The 20,465-nt window shown below is 46.7% G+C and overlaps 2 protein-coding genes across 17 annotated transcripts in view; one reads left to right on the top strand and one right to left on the bottom strand.

The window, feature by feature from the left end:
* Nucleotides 1-865: 865 nt before the first annotated feature.
* On the top strand, nt 866-9,981 carry HNRNPH1 (heterogeneous nuclear ribonucleoprotein H1). Of its 15 annotated transcripts, none has more exons than XM_069590429.1 (14): nt 866-993; nt 1,453-1,608; nt 2,871-3,026; nt 3,237-3,380; nt 4,865-5,003; nt 5,953-6,131; nt 6,212-6,283; nt 6,340-6,473; nt 6,615-6,750; nt 7,141-7,200; nt 7,293-7,382; nt 8,037-8,129; nt 8,583-8,632; nt 9,221-9,981. In XM_069590429.1, exons 2-13 carry the CDS (start codon nt 1,512-1,514, stop codon nt 8,630-8,632), a joined length of 1,350 nt encoding a protein of 449 aa, XP_069446530.1. In that variant the 5' UTR covers nt 866-993; nt 1,453-1,511; the 3' UTR covers nt 9,221-9,981. The 15 variants fall into 15 exon arrangements, with proteins under 15 accessions (XP_069446530.1, XP_069446531.1, XP_069446523.1 ...); XM_069590430.1 differs by having other exon boundaries at nt 1,480-1,608; XM_069590422.1 differs by lacking the exon at nt 8,583-8,632.
* Nucleotides 9,982-12,451: 2,470 nt separating this feature from the next.
* The window catches only part of RUFY1 (RUN and FYVE domain containing 1), a 66,121-nt gene continuing 58,107 nt past the window's right edge, over nt 12,452-20,465 (bottom strand). For both annotated transcript variants that reach the window (XM_069590419.1, XM_069590420.1), the window contains 5 exons: nt 20,285-20,414; nt 18,591-18,685; nt 15,988-16,036; nt 14,252-14,329; nt 12,452-13,071 (listed from right to left, as the gene is read on the bottom strand). In XM_069590419.1, the coding sequence (XP_069446520.1) occupies nt 12,925-13,071; nt 14,252-14,329; nt 15,988-16,036; nt 18,591-18,685; nt 20,285-20,414 (499 nt within the window). In that variant the 3' untranslated portion in view covers nt 12,452-12,924. The remainder of the gene's footprint in view (nt 13,072-14,251; nt 14,330-15,987; nt 16,037-18,590; nt 18,686-20,284; nt 20,415-20,465) is intronic.

Here is a 20,465-nt window from a genome sequence, read left to right on the forward strand (position 1 = left end):
GGAATGGTCCCAGTTTCTGTAGTGCTGCAGGAAATCTGGGATTATCCACTAGCCTCAAACATCTCTAGTGTCTTATGAGCACACGGCGTGACCCACCTGCGGGGAAGCCATAACGGTTATCTGCTTAGCTTTGGGAGAATTAAGCGGGAGCCTGCTCGAGATAGGGCAGTCGGGCGCGCACCGGCGACTCAACCTGCGCTCACGAGGCGCGGCGGGACGCGGCATCCGGCGCCCCACTCTCGTGCGAGCGCCCGGCCGGCTGACCCGAGGCGAGGAAGCGGGGGTCGCAGGGTGGGAGTTCGTTAGGGCAAAAGCGGGGTGCGGGACTGAGGCACGGGCACGGAGACCCCGCGTGGGTCCAAGCCCCAGGCCCAACGGCGGCAGGTAAGGAGCAGCGGCAGCGCGAAGGCCTCGGATGCGCCCCGGATACCGCGGAGGTGGCTTCGGGCGCACAAGCATGCCGTCCCGCAGCGCCCGCTTGGGCACGGACTGGCTCTAGGGAGAAGAGGAGTACTGACGGCGCGAGGGCTGGGAGCCTGTGTACCTTCAGGCCGGGCAGGCCTGCGGAGAACACGCTAGGGACACCTCACCACAACCCTGAGCCCGAAACTCATAGAGTTCCTATAAAGAACTGGCCGCCGCCATTCCCCTCCCCCTTCTGAAGGGTAAGTCGAGAGCAGTTTGAAGGAAGACGCATGCGCAGGAAACTAAGCCCGCTAAGGCGCGCTAATCGCGGTAAGGCGCAGGCGCAAAACAGCCTAGTGGGTTTAAGGAGGTGGGTGGGGCTGAACCAAATACGCATGCGAATAATAATTCGCTGGCGGGAGTGGGCCGGCTCGTACAACTACGCATGCGTCCGAGCTCTGTGTGACGCAAGAGGGCGGTGCGGGCACCTGGCTGCGCGTGCGCAGAGCTTGTTCAATGGGCCTTATTTAGGTTGCGCAGGCGCCCACTAGCCATTTCGTCTCAGCCGCGCCGAAGTTGTGTTTGCAGGTGAGTGTTTGTTGTTCGGTGTTTCCCACCCAGCGTCCCCCGAGGCTGTCAGTTTTGCGAGGATTGCTTGCCCCTAGGTCTGTGTAGAGCGTGAGGGTCTTTGGCAGGGTGAGGGCTGCCGTTAGGAGCCAGGAATGGTTCGCCGAGTTGCGGCAGGGCCGCTGAGGCCTGCAGGCCGCGCCGACTCTATTGTGTGAGATGTCGGAGGAGGCGGAGCGGAAGCGACCGCCGCCATTTCCTAGCCTCCACGCTGGCGCTAGGCCGGGTTCCCCCGCGGCTGGAGGCCACGATACCTGGGGCGCAGAGCGGCTTCGGGCGTCCGGCTGCTGGCAAGTGGGACACCCGTTGCTACATTCGCTGGGGTCGGAACGTCCTCACGGGCTCGACCCATCCTGAGGCTCCGCGGGCAGGCGGGCCGCCACGAGAGCCGAGGGCTGTTTCATTTTAACGTTTTTCCAGGTCTGACTGCGGTCCCCCGTCTTGCAGTCTGATTCGACGCCAGCACCCACTAGGAGACCATGATGTTGGGCACCGAAGGCGGTGAGGGGTTCGTGGTGAAGGTCCGGGGCTTGCCTTGGTCTTGCTCTGCAGACGAAGTGCAGCGGTTTTTTTCTGGTGAGTCTGAAACGGAGGCTGGAGTTAAGCACCTGGGGCCGCAGGGCGGGCGAGCGAGGAGGCGACTGCAACGGCGGGGCCGAGCCCGTGGCGCCCCCTAGTGGGGCGCGGGCGGCAGCTGTTCCCGCTGTCGAGCGCGCCCAGCCGGCTGCGGTTACGCAATGGAAATTGCGAAAGCCCCACCCGCCAGGCGCTCTTGGGGGGGAATGCGGCCTCTGGTGGAATTTTTGTTTATCTTTCTAAGTATTTTTCTGTGAATGTCTTTTCTTACAAAGGATAAATGGGAATAGACCGGATTTTCCCCGCAATCTTGAAAAAATTTGCCGAGTAGCTCAGCAAATAACCTTACAAATTTAAACTGCTAAAACACTTTTCAAATTTGGGTATTGATTTGAAAAGGGGCATTCTGTTTCGGAAAAAGAAAATATCAATTCTTAGTTTAAGACAGTTTTCCTAGTCGGGGTTTGGTAATCCGGCTTGCTTTGCAGTCGAGGGCACTGAAACTCGGGAAAGTTTGCTTGCCTATGTAGCTTTTTTCCAGTATGTAGGTTTCCTTGAATGTCTGCCAAATGCCCGTGTTCTCAGTGTAAGACTAGACTGAAAGATAATATTTGGAAGAAATTTACAGGTTGGAAGGATATTTGTAGTATTGACTTACTATCTGAATTCAGTGTATGTAACGGAAAACGACCTGTAAAACAAGAAGCAAGTACATTGGAAGCCACCTTGCAGTGAGCAAGACTGGGTTTGGCTTCAGCTGTGCCTTTGGAGCATTTTAGCTTGGTAACATTGATCCCCTTTCAGGTGAGTATTGGCCCTGCAGTTCGGATTTGAGCAAGAAACTGATGTTGCTTCTAGTAAGGTAAAACTGTCAAATACCCCGAATCAAAAGTCCAAACCAAGTGTATTCAGAAAAGACCATAGAATCACAAAGTCCAGATTGAAAAATGTGCTGAGGAGTTATTAAAAGTATGTTTAATGGACACACAGGAGTAATGAGTTGGAGATAAGTTCGGTAAGAAACTGCTTTGAATATTGGATTTTCTTGATGGATTGGGAATGTGTTTAGGGGAATAAAGTTTGGTCATGGGAGGAAAACTGCTTAATTACTAAGACACCTTAGGAGTTAGTAACAATGTTGCTCATTCTAGGTTTTGCAAATGACTTCCTTTGTAGTGGGGGTATGTATAGGCATTTTATCTGTATCACCCAGAGGTGGTTTTTCGTTTTAAATTCTGTATTAACGGTTGTTTTCTTTCCAGACTGCAAAATTCAAAATGGGGCTCAAGGTATTCGTTTCATCTACACCAGAGAAGGCAGACCGAGTGGAGAGGCTTTTGTTGAACTTGAATCAGAAGATGAAGTCAAATTGGCCCTGAAAAAAGACAGAGAAACTATGGGACACAGATATGTTGAAGGTTTGATTTACGTTGCCCTAGTAACAGTAAATAAAACATTAAACAAAATAGAAATCTATCTTACCCCTTCTGAATTTTAGGTATTTGACCGCATGGAAATGGTCATCTAAGAGTTTATGGCAGCTCTTCCTAGATTATCTAAAGACCCAGGAAGTCTGAACATTGTTCTATAACTTTCCGAAGTTGACTAATTCTAAGCACCTCTTTCAGTATTCAAGTCAAACAACGTTGAAATGGATTGGGTGTTGAAGCATACTGGTCCAAATAGTCCTGACACGGCCAATGATGGCTTTGTACGGCTTAGAGGACTCCCCTTTGGATGTAGCAAGGAAGAAATTGTTCAGTTCTTCTCAGGTATGTAGTCGTGTTTGTTGTTGAGCAGTGAGTTCTGGCTAGCAGCTGGCAACATGTGATTGAATAGACTTAAAAGTTGAGAAGCTTAGGTATTTAAATAGGTTGTGAGTATATGCAGATGTTTTCTTCTTCCTGGAGACCGTCAAATAATTTAAGCCCATCTTAAAGGTGGATTTAAGCCCATCTTAAAGGTGGATTAATTATTTCCAAAATGCTAACTTTGCTTATATTTAGTATTGTAGTTCAGAGTAGATCTTTGAGGATTGTCCTCAACAACTTAACTACTTTCCTCACATTGCTGTTCAGCAAAATGCTTCACCTTAAAGGTAAGATCCCTTCACATTAGATTAGTGTGTTAGGCTGCTGTAATTTATGGCAGGAGTCTGTATTGTAAGACACAGTAGGTCCTGGGGCCAGAAATGTCTCTAATAGTCTCATTCTGTTTATGCAAGAGAAAATAGGGAAACAATTAGCTCTAGCCAGGGAATTAAACTTACTGAAAGGAAGTGTAGGTTGAATGTAGTCTTAGTATCTGAAGTACAGAAACTGTTTTGAAATTGTTTTGGGCCTAAAGTATTTGAATGTTTAGCAGAATGTTAGAGCATATATTTTTAAGTATTGTTGCTTAATATTCTTGATGTTATAAATTGGAATTAACAAATCCTTTCATGGTTTAGTGTAGTATGTATTAAAATTTTGACTATTAGATATGTATCAAGTCCTAATGTTTTGCCAGAATTTTTGAAATCAAGTCTATTTTTACTGTTTTTGTCTAAATTGGTGAGAATTGAATGCTATCTGTCAACATCGTTAAATATGAACATAATTTCATATCTTCTAGGAAAGTGCTTTAAGTCCTTTTTGTAAGCTTGGGAATGTATCCACGGAAAGGATTTTTCATAGACGGAATTTCCAGAAGTGAATCATACTACTATTAGAGAATAAGAGTGCATGATTGTGCTGTGTTAGATCAGTTGTTTGTTGAAAGCTTAGATTGTATGTTTGTCAATTGTATGACTAAGCAATGTTTCAATTTGTATATAAAATGTTTAAATATGTAATTTTTTAAAACTGAAGTTCCACTAACTTTAAAACATTGAAAAATATGAAATGAGGTAAAAGGTGTATCTTTGAATTTAGCAAAACTATTGTATTTAATGCTTGAAAATGTGTATAATTCTTGTATAATTCACCATTAAGTTGCATAGATAAATAAGTGTTCTTAATTGTTGAATTCTTAATGCATCCTGTGTTCAAAGTGTTTTCTTGTATACCATGTCATGGGATGTGTTAAGAATTGAGTTATAGTTTGTAATAATGGAACTTCATATTACTGCAATGCTTTTTTAAAGAGTACTTGTTGAAAGCATACCATTCACCTAAAGTTAAAATTCTGGTTTATTTAAAGCTATAAGAAGAATCATTTCTGGGCTTGTGATGTTAATATTGCCCCCCTACTGGGGTTATTTGTCCTTGGGTTGAAGGGTTGGAAATCGTGCCAAATGGGATAACATTGCCGGTGGACTTCCAGGGGAGGAGTACGGGGGAGGCCTTCGTGCAGTTTGCTTCACAGGAAATAGCTGAAAAGGCTCTAAAGAAACACAAGGAAAGAATAGGGCACAGGTGGGGATGGATGGTTGGTTGGATTTGTCACTTTTCTTATGGTAAACAATTAAATCCATATTCTCTCTGCTTAGAGTCAAGGGAAAAATTCTGATTTCAGAGTCTATTTGATATTTTGCCACAATTTTCAAACTTTTCCAGTGTCAAAAGTCTGATAGTACTTTCGGATTAAATTTTAGATTTTGAAATTGTCCCCAGTTAATTTGATCTACTTCACAATTTTGTAAGATTCCTAAGTAACCCCAGTCAGTGGAGTTGAGAGACTATGGTTTTAAAAATGTTAATGCAAACCTGGCTTTAGCTGTAATAACACCCACCTAGTAAATTAATATTACCATAAGAAAATGTGATACTTTCTGATCTTGTTTTTAAAGTTGAAATGCAACAAACTTTTTCTTGCTGTATAAATATTCTGCATATGTATTAATAAGCATAGCTTTCAAGAAATTGTCACAAAAGGTTTTATATTCTCTTTGCTTGTGACTATTTTTCATTGAAGCATGCGCTTACCTATGCTGATTCCTACTAAAAGCATAGGCTGGGGAATTTATTGGCGGAAGGATATGTGTAGTGTGGGCTAGACTGTTGGTGGAGGCTGGCTTTTTAGCCCACTTGCTATACATGATGCCAATGGATTTAAGACATGAAATGTTGAAAGTTGAGTGGAATTCTTTCCCTCCTGACACATTTACAGTACTCCTCTCTACCCCTAAGGTTGGGCGCTCTGCCTCAGAGGAGGATGTTTTTCTCCTATAAAGTTTACATTAAATCTTAAAATTGAGTGAATTTCTGGTCATTGCCTATGCAAATATAAGAAATCTGGCTTTAAATATTAGTCAGTTTCATGGCTATGACTTCATTGTTTTCTTGTGTAACTAAATACCTGTATGAAATGAACTAATGTTTTCTCTCCCTTCCCCACCTCCCTTCCTCACGAACAATGCTTTAGGTATATCGAAATCTTTAAGAGCAGTCGAGCTGAAGTTAGAACTCACTATGATCCACCACGAAAACTTATGGCCATGCAGCGACCAGGTCCCTATGACAGACCTGGGGCTGGCAGAGGGTACAACAGCATTGGACGAGGAGCGGGCTTTGAAAGGATGAGGCGTGGGGCTTACGGTGGAGGTAGGTAGACTGTGCACGTGTCATGAGGTCCGTTCTTTGTGAGTGTTTTCATGTGGTGATAGTCCTTTTTGTCTTTTCAGGTTATGGAGGCTATGATGATTATAATGGCTATAATGATGGCTATGGATTTGGGTCAGATAGATTCGGAAGAGGTAAGGTAAGAATTGAATTTCTCTTCTGAGGGATACTTACACTCTTGTTCATCTAGACCTCAATTACTGTTTTTCAGGAATGTCTGATCACAGATACGGGGATGGTGGCTCTACTTTCCAGAGCACAACAGGACACTGTGTACACATGCGGGGATTGCCTTACAGAGCCACTGAGAATGACATTTATAATGTAAGTGGAGGATGGGTTGGTGCATTGTCTATTTCAGTATAGCGGTAAAAACGTGGTGGTTCTAAAAGTGAAGCAGCATGTTAGAATTTTGCTTCTTGTAACAAGGTTTGATTTTGATTCTTTGAAATACCTTGTATTTAGTTTTTCTCACCACTCAACCCTGTGAGAGTACATATTGAAATTGGTCCTGATGGCAGAGTAACTGGTGAAGCAGATGTCGAGTTTGCAACTCACGAAGATGCTGTGGCAGCTATGTCGAAAGACAAAGCAAATATGCGTAAGTGTGATCTAAGGATTTTGGGGTCTCTCTACAGGTAGTGTGACTAATGATTATAGAGGAATACTGAGGATGTGAAAATTTTTGATCCAGTGATAGGGGTCTGTGGATCTTTAAAAAGTTCTTGGGTTGCTGTGACTAAAACGAATTTGATAAGTTAATTTGATAAGAACACTGACTTAAGGTATATGCTTGATTGACAGACTTAAGCTATTTAGATGAATGCCTGACTGCTTTTTAAAACCTGCGTGAATTAAATCACCTGAGAACAAGCAGCTAGGATTTTTATACTAAAAGTAATAAGTTCACAGATCTACTTAAAAGAACTTAAAAAGAGCTTATTTTTCTTTAACCAACAAATGTTTTCAAACTTTTTTTTTCTCATTTCAGAACACAGATATGTAGAACTCTTCTTGAATTCTACAGCAGGAGCAAGCGGTGGTGCTTACGGTAGCCAAATGCTAGGAGGCATGGGTTTGTGTAAATATCACTTTAGTGTCTTTTTTTTAAGCTAACCTTGTATGCCTTTTCTCTCATTTCAGAACACAGATATGTAGAACTCTTCTTGAATTCTACAGCAGGAGCAAGCGGTGGTGCTTATGGTAGCCAAATGATGGGAGGCATGGGCTTGTGTAAATATCGTTAGTTTTTTTAAAAACCAAAACATTTATATCTATATAAGTGAATTTATATAAGTTAAGTTATTTATAAGGGGTTTAGCAAAATTTAGGCAAAGAAAAGTTTTTATTTGAATAGTATGCTTTTTTAAATGTCTGTGAGTTACATAAAATGCTTAGAATAGATAAGTTGGTTTGAAGTACTTTTGGGGGAGGGGCCTGTAGAAAGAAATTAGTTGTAAGTATGAAGTATAAGCCTAAAATATTTAGCAAAAAAGCACAGGATCAAACTAAATGGTTGGGCTTAATTAGGTGTTCAGTGATACCTGTGTATTGAAACACCCTTATTATATGGAACCATGGGGGGAGATCCCATTAAATCCAATTAAGCAGTTTCATAAGGTGTTGTCAGAATGCCTCTACTTAAGGAAATGTGGATTCAGTCCTGCTATGTATGCTTTGGGCCTTGTGGTTTTTAAGTGGTTGACTAGCTCATACGATGGATAGAAAGGTAGTCTGGTCATAGGCAGTAGGCAGAAGGTGGTACAGCAGGCTCTAGTGATACTAAGATCAAGACTGGAAGAAAATAGATTTAGAATTACAAGCCGGGTACCACCAGGTACCACATTACATAAGAAACAGGGTTCTAATGTTGTCTTAACTTAACAGCAAACCAGTCCAGTTACGGGGGCCCGGCTAGCCAGCAGCTGAGCGGTGGCTATGGAGGCGGCTATGGGGGCCAGAGCAGCATGAGTGGATACGGTAAGTGTTCTTTTTTAAATATACTTAGAATAAGTTTAAGGCAGGTTTCTTTAGTTGGGAATGTTCAGGCTCCTTTTTTGGTAAAATTGGGTTATTAAATGTATGTTCTTGATCCTAATATAAATATTCAAATAGTTTAATTTTCAGAATCAATCATTGGGAGGGGGAAGTATTCTGTGAATTCAAAATAGTCAATATTGCAACTTTGAATAACGTTGAGCCAGAAAACATCTGCCTCCGTTTGTTAAAACATTAAAGTCTTTCTCTTTTTCTGTCTTTTTGTTAGCAGTAAATCCATGTTAGATGGAGGGAAAATTTAGACTGGTGGTTGGGTTCAAGACCGTATTTACTAGTCAGTTAACCTAGGATTGGTTTTATTAATTAATTTTTTCAGTTGGTCTAAAGAATGGTGATTTTGGTATTATAGTCTTACCCTACAAAATCCTTTTGCAGACCAAGTTTTACAGGAAAACTCCAGTGATTTTCAATCAAACATTGCATAGGTAAATATTTTCTCAAAAAATATAATTTAAATTCCCAATAGCAAATATTGATATGTTGTAATAACACTTTCTATAGCAGTCAATGGCTCTTATTTAACTCCATGGAGGCTGCCATCTTGGGCACAGTGAGTTGCCTTTAGTCCAACCTTGTCTCACTTCCTGCCCACCATGAATAGGAAAAGCAAGAGATTGCCCCTGTGCTCCCTATTCATACATGCCATTCGATGGACACATTGTGAATGTTTATGGTAAATTTTTTTTAAAATGCTTTGTTTAGCTTTAAAAACGACATGAAGTAATTTTGCAATTTTTGAAAAACACTAGTTTTCCTTTAAACTTTTTTCAACGTTGATCCTGAAGCATCCAAATAAATGGTAGCACAAGAGTCTGGCAAGTTGGTACTGCAGAGAAAAGGGGTTTACTGAGACTTGTTTGGAGTCGGGAGTCCCTTTTCCCAAACATGCTTCTCGCCACTTGGACAGCAGCCATTTGTACTCGTATACTTTTTAAACTTTTTTTGGAATGCTATATTTTAGTTGACTGCTAATCTGATGCTTATCCTGACTTGTCAAATTGGTCTCTTTGCAGGCAGCCAAGGAGCAGTGAGCAGCAGCTACTACAGTAGCGGAAGCCGAGCATCTGTGGGAGTGAACGGAATGGGAGGGATGTCTAGCATGTCCAGTATGAGTGGTGGATGGGGAGTGTAACTGGCCCTGGTCACTGACTCTTGGTCAACATTTTTTTAAAGAAAAACTTAAGTTTTAACAGTTTTGCAATACAAGCTTGTGATTTATGCTTACTCTAAGTGGAAATCAGGATTGTTTTAAAGACTTAAGGTTCAGTATTTTTGAACACACATTCATCTAGGATGTAACAACTAGGTTGAGTAAACTATTACTGTTAAATAATTTTCAGCTTTTCTCAAGTTAGTTCTATTGTAGGATGTACTTAAGCAGTAAGTGTATTTAGGTTAAAGCAGTTGAATTATGTTAAATGTTGCTCTTACATCACATTACATTGAACACTGTCTGGATGCATGTTGAAAGACATGCTTTTTTTTTGTAAAACTCAATATAGGAGCTGTGTCTACAATTAAAAGTGAAACATTTGGCATGTTTGTTAATTCTAGTTTCATTTAATAACCTCTATGGCACGTAAGTTTAAGCTTTTTTTTTTTAAGTTAATGGGGGAAATTTGACACGCAATACCAATACTTTAGGATTTTGGTCTTGGTGTTTGTATGAAATTCTGAGGCCTTGATTTAAATTTTTCATTGTATTGTGATTTTCCTTTTAGGTGTATTGCGCTAAGTGAAACTTGTCGAATAAATCTTCCTTTTAGAAACTGCACTTTGTCTGGTCTGTGCTTCAGTGTCATGTGGACTGTTTCTTGGTGCTTTCTTGCTGCCTGGGGCGTAGGTGAACAGTGGCCTGCCTCTCTGGCTGTGGCACACAGGCTTGGCAGTTGTGGCTGTTGTGGAGATGTCTTCAGACTTTTCCTTCCAGTACAACTGAAGGTAAATTAAGCTTTGGGATCCTGTGGAAGGTCGGTATGTTTGGCCTGGCTGCACAGGATGCGATCTGAATTGCCTTTGACTTGCTAAGCACTTGCACAAGTGCAACAGAAGTGTCTTCTGTTATGCTCTGCATGTCTGTGGAAGCCTTAGCATGGCTTAGTAAGTGCCAGAGGCAATCTTGTGGCGTCTTTTGAATTTTGCTCCTTCTAGAAGGAGCTAGCTCATAGAGGACTTTGAAATGAGATTCAGTTTTTTGTTTTTGCTTCGCTCCTCAAAATCAAGTCTGCTTAGGAACAAAATTACTTTAGAAAGTATGAAGCTATCAAGTACTGAGAACAAATGATTAGTTTTAACTCTAATTGAAATCTTTATCCATAGGTAAAACTCAGTGTCATTTGCTAGGAAGGTAGTAAGCAATACAGATATAGTTCTAGAATTACCTTCAGACACTTAACACTGGGAATTTGGGAATTGCCGCTCATTCATCATCCCCCTAATGTAAACTGTTTGCTGCATGGAGGTTAGAATTCAGAATTGGAGCTGTGAACAAAGGCTTGTGCTGTTCAAAGCCATTTTTATTTGCTGACAGTGCTGAAGGGGGTGGTTAGTACGGTGAATGTAGAAAAACTGCTTAGAATGAGAGCATTTCTTGACAATTGCAGTTGGCAGCGCTGCACAGATACACTGAAGTACTCTGCGTATCCTCTTGCCCTTCCACGTGCTCTGAAAACGGGGTGCATACCTTCAGTTGGGTTGGGGCTACAGAAGTACTCTAATGTTTATAAATTGTTTTCTGCAGGCTTGGAGAGAATTTTCTGGGGGTGCACTGCTCTAAACCTAGTAATGCCCTTGAGATCTTTACTTGGTCTGTGTCCGGGGAAATCAGGCACAAGGAGTGTTCTTCATCTTCCCTAGTCCTTTAGTTTTTGGTTTTTTAACAAGGAACATCTTTGTTGAAACTTGAAAAAATGCCTAGAAACATTGTGTGTGTTTGAAACACTGTACTCCATGGACCAGCATCTTCACCTGGGAGTTAGGAATGGTCAGAGTCTCCAAACTTGGTGTCATTTATCATGACCCTTACCCCTCCACAATCTCTATTTAAGCTGGAGAAACACTGCCTTTTATCTGTCCCTTGTTTGCCCAAGTAAGGGAAAGTTTGCCAAACCAGAAACTCGGTTCCAAAGTTCAGTTACATAATGGACGTCTTAAATTTTTCTCCATGCAGCTAGATATTTAGTGTCCGGCACAAGCAGCCTTTGTGAATGGTGCTTGGGGCATGGGGGCAGGGGCAGGTTTTAGAAGAAATCAGGATGATAAAGTGAGGTAGTGGTGGGAACTGTCAGAACTGTCTTGAAGCAGGAAGGTATCCTGTTCCCCTTCTGTGTGCAGATGAGACAGGCTGAGAAGTGACTTAACCTAAGGCTCCTCAGCAAGTTGGAGTAAAAATTGGGCACACTGCAAACAAGGTACAGATCTAATGCTAGACCAGTTGGCGGACGTGTGGTATGTGAACTTTGGGAAAGTTGGGCCCTGAATGAGGTTAAGAAAGCTGCTCAGACTAGGTTAGGGAAGAGGAGAAAGTCCCTTTTTGCTGCCATGTGCTTCCTTAAATAGGACTAAAAAAATCTGCACTTTGGAATGAATGTAGCTTTGAAGCAGGGCACGGTTTTGGAGGCTGGTCACACAGATCTGGGACCTAACGTCACCGAATCTTCCATGTTTCCCATGCATAACAGTATTTAGGTGAGCGGATGTGGAATCGGCTAGGCTATGGGCGTGCCTTGTGCTAGGACAGAGTACAGAAGGAAGAGAGAACCAGGCTCTCAAGCAGAGGCTGGACAGCCAAGGTCAGAACACTGGTGGGAGAGGGACTTGGGCACTGAAAAGAGGCCTTGCCTATAGATGGGCTGACCTGATTGTGTTACAGTGCTTGTTAAACTTCTGTAACCTGAATACTCAAGGCCATTAACTGGTGGAGGGAAGTTAGGGGTGTGTGTGTGTGTACCCTGAAATCCAAAATGACTGCCTGGCAGGTGTTTTTCTATGGGTGCCTCCATCTGTAACTACACTAACTCCCTATTAGAGAAGGGAAGACATTCTGAGCTTTGGTGAGATACTTCCTCTAGGCCTGTTGATGAACTCAACAGCTCAGCTTGTCCTTTATTCATCTGGGCAGCAGACTGCACCCCAGAACCCAGCAAGCTCAGGCCTCTACCTCAGATGCGGCCACCCTCACTGAGGGCCTCTAGTCCTGAAACGGGGCTTGCTCTGGGCATCCTGTGAAGCTGACATAAGCTTCCTTATTTATACCAGAATGAAAAATAAACAGTTTTATTGCAGGGCTAATGATGGATATTCACAAGGGTGTGAATTCTTGACTCTGAAGCAGGGGAAAGCATGCTGGAGTAGGAGTGAGGAAAAGGACCTGATTACTACAACTAGCTGGGCTGCTGCAAAAGAGGTTAATTCTTTGGAAATTGAAAAACGATAATAGCAAAATTATGAAGTTATATCTGAACCAAAGCCGGTGCTGTCAAGTGAGAGTTTCAATCCAGAGGAGTTGATTCTGTATAGCTTGGAAAGGAGAGGCCTGTGTAGCTTCTAGTCCTGCGTGCTGCGTTCCAGAGGGCCAGCAGCTCAGCTTGGGAACCAACCTTCCAAGTCCCGGACCAACTCAAGACCCAGAGAGTTTGGCACTGTTCTGAGGCTGCCCACAGGCATGAAGGTGGGCTGGCAGCTGGTCTAGAAGGCAGGCCCTGCGGAGGCCCCTGCCTTAGGAGCTGGTGGAGGAGGAGCACCGCTGAAGGAGCAGGGTGTGGCAGCTGTCGCACACGCGGACTGGTCTGGGGTAGGAGGGCAGGGCCAGCTCGTTGCTGGAGCACGCGTTGCAGAAGATGTGGCCGCAGTTCCGGCAGTGGTGCTGGAGGGTGAAAAGCGGCAGTTACCGACTGCTGTGCTGCCTGGGCCTGCACACCCACCCTAGCTGACCAACCTTTAAAGCTTAATACGCTACAATCCCTCCTCCAGAGGCTTGTATCATTTTGAAAGGGGGTTCTTCAAGACCTCATGTTTCCACATTTCTGTTCCTGTAAAATCCGGAGTGTTGGAGGGGGTGTCCAATGGCATGAGTAAGGTTCTTTTTGTGTTTATTGGACTTGACAACTCTCAGTGAGTTGGTAGTCAGTGATCCTTCAAGTGCCTGGGTATGTTCCCTGTAATTGCTGCATTCCACGGTGGTGACCCAAGGTTTCTTTAGCCAGCCACTCATGCTGCTGCTGCTAAGTCGCTTCAGGTGTGTCCGACTCTGTGCGACCCCATAGAGGGCAGCCCACCAGGCTCCCCCATCCCTGGGATTCTCCAGGCAAGAACACTGGAGTGGGTTGCCATTTCCTTCTCCAATGCATGAAAATGAAAAGTGAAAATGAAGTTGCTCAGTCGTGTCCGACTCTCAGCGATCCCGTGGACTGCAGCCTACCAGGCTCCTCTGTCCGTGGGATTTTCCAGGCAAGAGAACTGCAGTGGGGTGCCATTGCCTTCTCCAAGCCACTCATGAGAAGTCCTTTAATAAAGGCTCTCTATTTTGTGTGGCATCTGTATCTTGCCCTGCCCAACTGGTCAATCAAGGCCTGGTCAACCTTGGACTGAAAGCTGGGTCCAAGGTCACATGTTCCTGGAACCTGAAGGCGGGCTACCCAGGCGGAGGCAGATTCACTGGACGCAAGTGCCCTGCCCAGATTGCCACCGGGATGCCTGTCTTAAGACTAACTGCCCATAGGTTCCCTATAGATTCTGGTTTTGCCTAACTAGATTTTGGTCCTATTGCTCTCAAAGAATTTTCAGCTTATATACACACACCTAGACCACTTCTGCAAACAAGCAGCCCCAACTCCCAAATTACTTACAGGACTGTGGTGGAGACAAGGCCTGTGCTAAGGGGTGAGGTCCCTGAAGGGGGCAGGCTGGGAAGTCATCTGCCAGCAGACCAGTCAGCATGAACCCAATGCAGCGAGCCTAGTCCTACGGGCCTTCTCCAGAACCAGGGCCCAGGCAAGGTACCAACTTAGTCCCTGGGCGAGCAAGTGGAGGGCTACCCCACATACCTTTCTCCGGGAAATGGAGAACTCCTTTTCACACTGCTTACAGTGTGTTGCTTCATCGTCTTTCAGCCAAGTATGGCCCTGAGGAAGAAAGAACACACAGTCCTATTTTATGGCTTGGCTCCTGATGAGCCTTTAGCTATGTTCATCCTTCAGCCCAGCAGCCACTGTCCCTAATAGCACCTGGTTGAGGGACTGCCTCTTCTCCACTAGAAGTGGTCCCAGGATTGTCCCCCATGACCACAGCTGAAACTCATGTGCTGCAGCCTGCCTGTCCTGGGGCTTCCTTGTCTCTGCAGGTTGCCAGATTCTCTAGCCTCGCATTAACCTGAGACTCCTCCACTCCCTAAGGCCGAGGTGATCAGAATCAGGGTCTGGTGCTTGTAACTCCATCCCTGGCTGAGACATCATCCAAACTGCCCCTAAACTGGCAGGAGGAAGATGGGCCAACACTGGCTGCCAGACCAGAAAATCTGTGACAGCAGTCCTCGCGAAGAAAGAAGGGCAACATGCTGCGGAGACAGGAGGTGCTTCTCCACACACACTGACGTCCTGATTCTCAGAGCTTCCTGGGGAAGCAGAGGAGGCAACTGAGGCTTAGAGAGATGCCTTTCTGAAAGTCTTTCTAAGGGAAAACCGAGATACGCATTTGCTCGGCTCAGAGACTGAGCTGTTCGAGGGTCAAGCGCCCCAGGCACCTTAATGGCGCCGTGGCGCTTCCTTGGTGACGCAGAGATATGACTAGGAGGTGCAGCACAGCCCCACCACGCTATCAGCCGGGGGCTCCACCGCTCCAGGAAGCTCCAGGGTCCCATTTCATGACTTCTATCCCCCCTCTAGCACTGTCAGCTGATATTATGTGCAAACACTTGTTTACATCTTCAGGGGACAAAAACAGCTCACAGCAATGACATCTAAGGAGCTTTTCAGTCTACAAGGGAGGCTAAAATAAAACTGACGTGAACTGCAAGTCCAGGACGCTGTTAGTTGCTATGACAATTTGCTGCTTCTGACCTGAGGCGGGCTGGTAATCAAGCGCCTAGAGACACAAGGGTCTCTGCTCCAGCGTGCGCTGCAGGGTCCCTTGGGAAGAGGGCTGTCTGTACATTGCTGCCAGAGCAGAGCTCAGGCTGAGGGTCAGAAACTCCTACCCTCTCCCACTCCACTCTCAGCCTCAGCAGGCTAGCTCCGCGCCACACTGGGCCACCTGGCCCACATGTCCCTGCTCTCTTAAGTGGCGTGTGCCATTCTGCCCTTCCCAGAATGGTTCAGAAACGTGGCCCAGCTGAGGGCTTAAGTGGTCCCTGGAAATGGCCCAGGGCACTTTAACGGGACAATGTGGCCTCTAGCACCTTACCTGGAGGGAAAGGTCTTACTCTGATCATTAAAAAAAAAAAAAAAAAAAAAGACAACCTGGATCTCTTTCTACCACATTTCATTTCCTTCATTAGGGCACCTATGATCTAGGTCTAACGTCAACCTGCAGCTGATGGCAGAGAGACCAGAACCAGAGGACCTTGACTCCTCCAGGACCAGTCCAGGCCCTGCCGCTTGTCCGCGCCACCATCTCAGCCTAGACACACAGTTCTGGGCAGCGTTTCCTTATCTGTAAATAAGTTATGGGAGCCAGGACTCAACCGCATATTCTCACCTGACTGCTGTGAGAGAACCTAAGAGCATGCCAAGAGCTGGCTGATAGCTACCAGTAGTGGTTCTTAATGACATTAATAGTCCAGTACCTTCAGTGCCTTATTTACTTCTTTGATGTCTTCCATCTTCAGCTTTGACCTTAGAAAAAGAGAGAGAGAAATTCATAGCCTCACTAAGAGAGACTTTCAAGCTCTCATGAAGTAAATCGACAGTCAACCTTTTGGCTTTGTGAGGGCAACAAGAGGAACGTGATAACATGAGTTCTTACAGAATAACTTCTTTCCACCTTTTTACCATCCCAGAGTCATCTCACTGTATTGGCTCGTGTCTGGGGCGGTCTTGAGGCTGAGCCTCTGGACCGAATCTGGCCCAAGATACACGCTATTGAGTTGCGGCAGGGTTTAAAAAGGCTTTGAAACAGTTACAATCACTTAACACCTGAGAATGACCTCATCAAAGCCCATGTTTCTGGCTTCTCTGAGCAACTGTTCCCGCCTGTGACGTGTGCGAGGGGCAGGGGCACTCCCTCGCCAGGGGCGGGACCCCTCATCTGTAGGCCCCTCTGCCCCTCCTGCTGCTAGCTCTGTCTAGAACAGCCAGGCTCAGGGGGCACGGTTGCTTGTTCTTGTCCCATTCTCATTCATTAATGGAAGAATAATTCCTTCGTTCTCCACATAGAAGACAGGACCCAACATGGTCTAAAATGGCAGAATTGAGCCAGACAGAGGAGAGCACTATGTGTATGTCGAAGCCCTTCTTAAAGAGCTGAGGTTAGCTTAAACTCTCACAGGATTTGCCTAGTCTAAGTGTCAGAGAGGAAGGCTCTGAGTCACAGGTTAGACTTCTAGGGAAGGACGAGGAAACCAAACATCAAAGCCTTGAAAGAAAACACCCTGTGGCCTCCAGGAATGCTGGCAGGGGCTCCTCCCCTCCCCGCCCGGCTACAGAAGCAGGCGGGTAGACCGACAGGGCCAGAGGCTGCCCGAGACACAGAACTTCCCTGAGAAACACGATTTGAGCATCCAGATGTGTCTGCAGCTGGTGGAGGCGTCTGACAGGAGGCTTTCCCTTCCCTGTCGTCTGGTGGGGGCTTGCACAAAGGAGGGAACGGGGAGAACCCACATCTCGCTGGCAGCGCTGACCCACCCCGGCTGTGAAGGGCACTCGGAAGGTGGAGGCTGCTCAGGGCAGGGGTGTCTTTCCAAGACCAGCCGTTGTCTGCTTTTCTGAGGCCTTGGCCTTACTAGGAGTGTCTCTCTAACTCTGCCGTTTGTCCAACATGAAGAGGACAGGCAGGAGGAGAGAAATGGGGCGAGCCATGTGAGAAGTGGGAGGGTGCCCTGAGGATGCCTCCCTCTCTCTCTAAATAACGCTCGCATCCAAGAAGCGGCAGCATGTCAGCGTCCACAGCTGGTTCTCAGTTTCAGGGAGCGCTCAGAGCTGGCCGGTGCTCTCTGAGAGCTGCCCCCAGGCGGGGGCGGTGCACGGCAAGCTCCGCCTGAAAGGGGGTAGGCAGCCTTCAGGGGAAGGGACCAGCGGCCCTGAGCTGGTCTAGTCTTTCTAGAAGAAAGACTGAATGGGAAAGGAGGGCAGATGGGCAGCATCATCACATTAAACTACTGAAAAGACCACCTTCTCATCAGAGTCATAACATTCTCCCTTATACTTTTGTGGGCCAGCCCCCCGCACTGCTTGAGGCCTTCCAGCTTTGCAGACAGAAAGCTCCCAAGCTTGTGAACACCTGTGCACTACTCGAGTGTGTCTGATCTCCTCTCCACTGAGTTCCTGTCTCCGGCCAGTGTGTCCTGCTTCGGGCCTGAGCCAGGCTCTGCTGCTCACTGAGTCTGCACCAGGACTCAGGTGGGCCGTGAGTCAACCTGGGATCTCTGTGGAGGGACAGGAAAGAGGAACTCTCGTTCCTTTAACAGACAGCCCTGCTGGGGGCCAGGCCCACCTGCAAGGCAAGTGACAGAGAGGTAGAAACGGACTCCTGATGATTTTTTTGCTTAAGCCAGTTTGAACTGGATTTCTGTCACTCGCAACCAAGAGAGTTGTGACTGGAGAAGAAGTGACCCACTTTGTTTAAAAATGCAACAGTCACACAAATGGGCAAGTTCCACCGCCCGCGGTGTGACCTACCAGACTGTCCAGAACAACCTGGCAGGACTGGGACGTCAGGGAGGAGACCTGTGCAGTCAGAGGGCAGACGGAGCCGCAGGGCGTGCACTCCCGCAGTATCGCCCACCCGGCGGAGGCAGGCAGGCAGACTCTGGCAGATGCGAGTTTACAGGCTCCAGGGAGGGACGCGGTCGCCAGACTTGGACTGTGGCGGGCTCACAGTCTCAAGACACAGCACTCCCTCTGGAGCTAAACACACAACCCTCTTATCACCCATCTGGTTCCCCTGCGACATAGACAGTTTGTGACCGTAAGACTTCCGGTCACTAGAAAAGGGTGTTCTCGATGAATTAATTAACCCAAACCAGTGTTGTGTCCCTGAAGCCTGACTTCCTGGGCAGGGGGTTCCCCTTGAACAGCTGGCAGGCCTCCCTGACTGCCCTTCCCTCCTTGGATAAAAGGACACAGGTTTGCGGCTCGAGCGGTGCAGTGGGCGGGCTGGCGCGACTCTCTAGGGGGAGGGGGGCCCAGTGGCCCTGATGCGGGTGGCAGACAAGGGGAGCAGGTTTCTTACTGGCTGAGGTGCAGACCCATTTCCTGGAGGGCTTGCTCCTGCTCATCACAGATCTTCTGTAACTCTGCCTTCTCGTCCTGGAGCTCCCGCAGCTCCTAAAACAAACAAACCAGGTGCCTGACACAGAACTCAAAGTCCTTTTTTAAAAAAAAAGGTTTAGTCATCACAGTGACAAGCAGGTAGGAATGTTTCTTTTCTTTTCCTATTTTTCACTTTGGTCATGCCGCATGGCATGCAGGGTCTTAGTTCCTTGACCAGGGACTGAACCTTTACCCCTCTGCAGTGGAAGCATGGAGTCTTAGCCACTGGACGACCAGTGAAGTCCCTAGAAACAGTTTTGTTGTATCAGTCTCATTCACAACAGGGTTCTTTCGAGAAACACTTGTGTGTTTCTCCAGAATGGACAATTGGAAGAGAAGCGCTTCATGAGTGGCTTTGCAGTGTGGAATGTGGGGCAGGAAACATTCAAAACAGATTGGCACCGTGCAAAAAAAGTTTTTTCTGTTTCTATTAAAAGTCAGATTTATATCAGGGAAAGCTAGTTTATAGGATAAACTGTTTTTTGGAAAGAGCTGGTCAACATTTTCTGAAAATAAATGAGCAAGGCTGATGAAAGCCAAGATCTGGGATCTCCTTCATAGCCCTGAGGGTGGCAAGTCCTTCCAGGGGCCCTGAGCCATGGAGCGAAGCTCAGCAGGGACGATGCTGATGACTGTAAACTGGGGTGAGCGCACCTTGAGGACACAGGCTGGTGAGGGCAGAGACGAAGACCCGGAAAAGTAACTTGGTTTTCAGGGCTGATCCCAGGGCAAGCAGCAGGGCTTAAGGCCCGAGTGGTGGGCAGTTCCCACCTCAGCCACCCCTCGGCCTTCTGCCCCGGAGACCGTTTAACAAGGGCTCACAAGGCTTCCCAGTGAGGTCAGATATGCTGTCTTGTTCCTTTTGCAGGGTGCGTGTAATTCAAATCTTAGACCAAAGTATTCTGAAGTGAAGGGGGAGTGTTCCATCATGCAGAACTTTCTAGAAGTCCTTTCCTCCCATCTCTGAGCTTGAGTAGCTCCTGGAAAGCTCTCTCCTCACTAGCAACCCCCATGCTGGGCCTAGCAGGCTCTCCCATGAGGGACTCTAGGTACTCTCCAATAGAAATCAAAGGGCTTTTACCTCAGACTGCAGTGGTGCCCGTTACCGTGCTCAACAAGACAAAACCCGTGTCTGGGAACCGCCCCAGCGGCACGGGGAGGCCGTCTGGGGTCGCTGCCCAAGCCCTCCTTCCTCTGCTGCCACACCTGGGGCACACAGCCCCTCTCTGGTCTTTCACCGTGACGGCCCCTCACACTTCCGGCGGCTCTGCACGGCTGGCCCTGGCTCACCACCCAGTTCTCTGCCTGTCACTCTCTTCCCAGGCCACCCTCCACCCCACTGTGGGGACACGCTCCTGCTTTCTTCTCTTCATAGCCCTCAACACTGAATCTCTCTGGTTTGCTCGCTCTTTGTCTTTTCCTCCTGAAGCAGAGGCTCCGAGGATGTGGGAACAGGGTCCCAGACCCAGGGCCGGCGTGTGCACAGCGGGGACGGACTCTGCAGCCACAGGTTGAAGAGCCGTGCGTGCGTCTCACTTGCTGGCTGGGAGGCTCTTGGGCAGGAGTTTCTGGAGATCTGGAAGCTCTTTTTCTCCCCAAGACAGCCCACCTTACCTTTTTTAACCCTTCTACTTGTTGTAGCTCTGCTCGGAGTAAAGAGGAAGTGTCTTTCTCATGCTGTAACTCTCGCTGAAGAGCTTGTCTTTGTTCTTTTTCTGATTTCAGCTCTTTCTCTAGACTTGCGCTGTTTTTGCACAGGGAACTTGAGTTAGTCTCAATGAGAGATCTTCATGGA

The sequence above is a fragment of the Ovis canadensis genome, chromosome 5 (genome assembly GCF_042477335.2).
Source record: "Ovis canadensis isolate MfBH-ARS-UI-01 breed Bighorn chromosome 5, ARS-UI_OviCan_v2, whole genome shotgun sequence".
Taxonomy (NCBI): domain Eukaryota; kingdom Metazoa; phylum Chordata; class Mammalia; order Artiodactyla; family Bovidae; genus Ovis; species Ovis canadensis.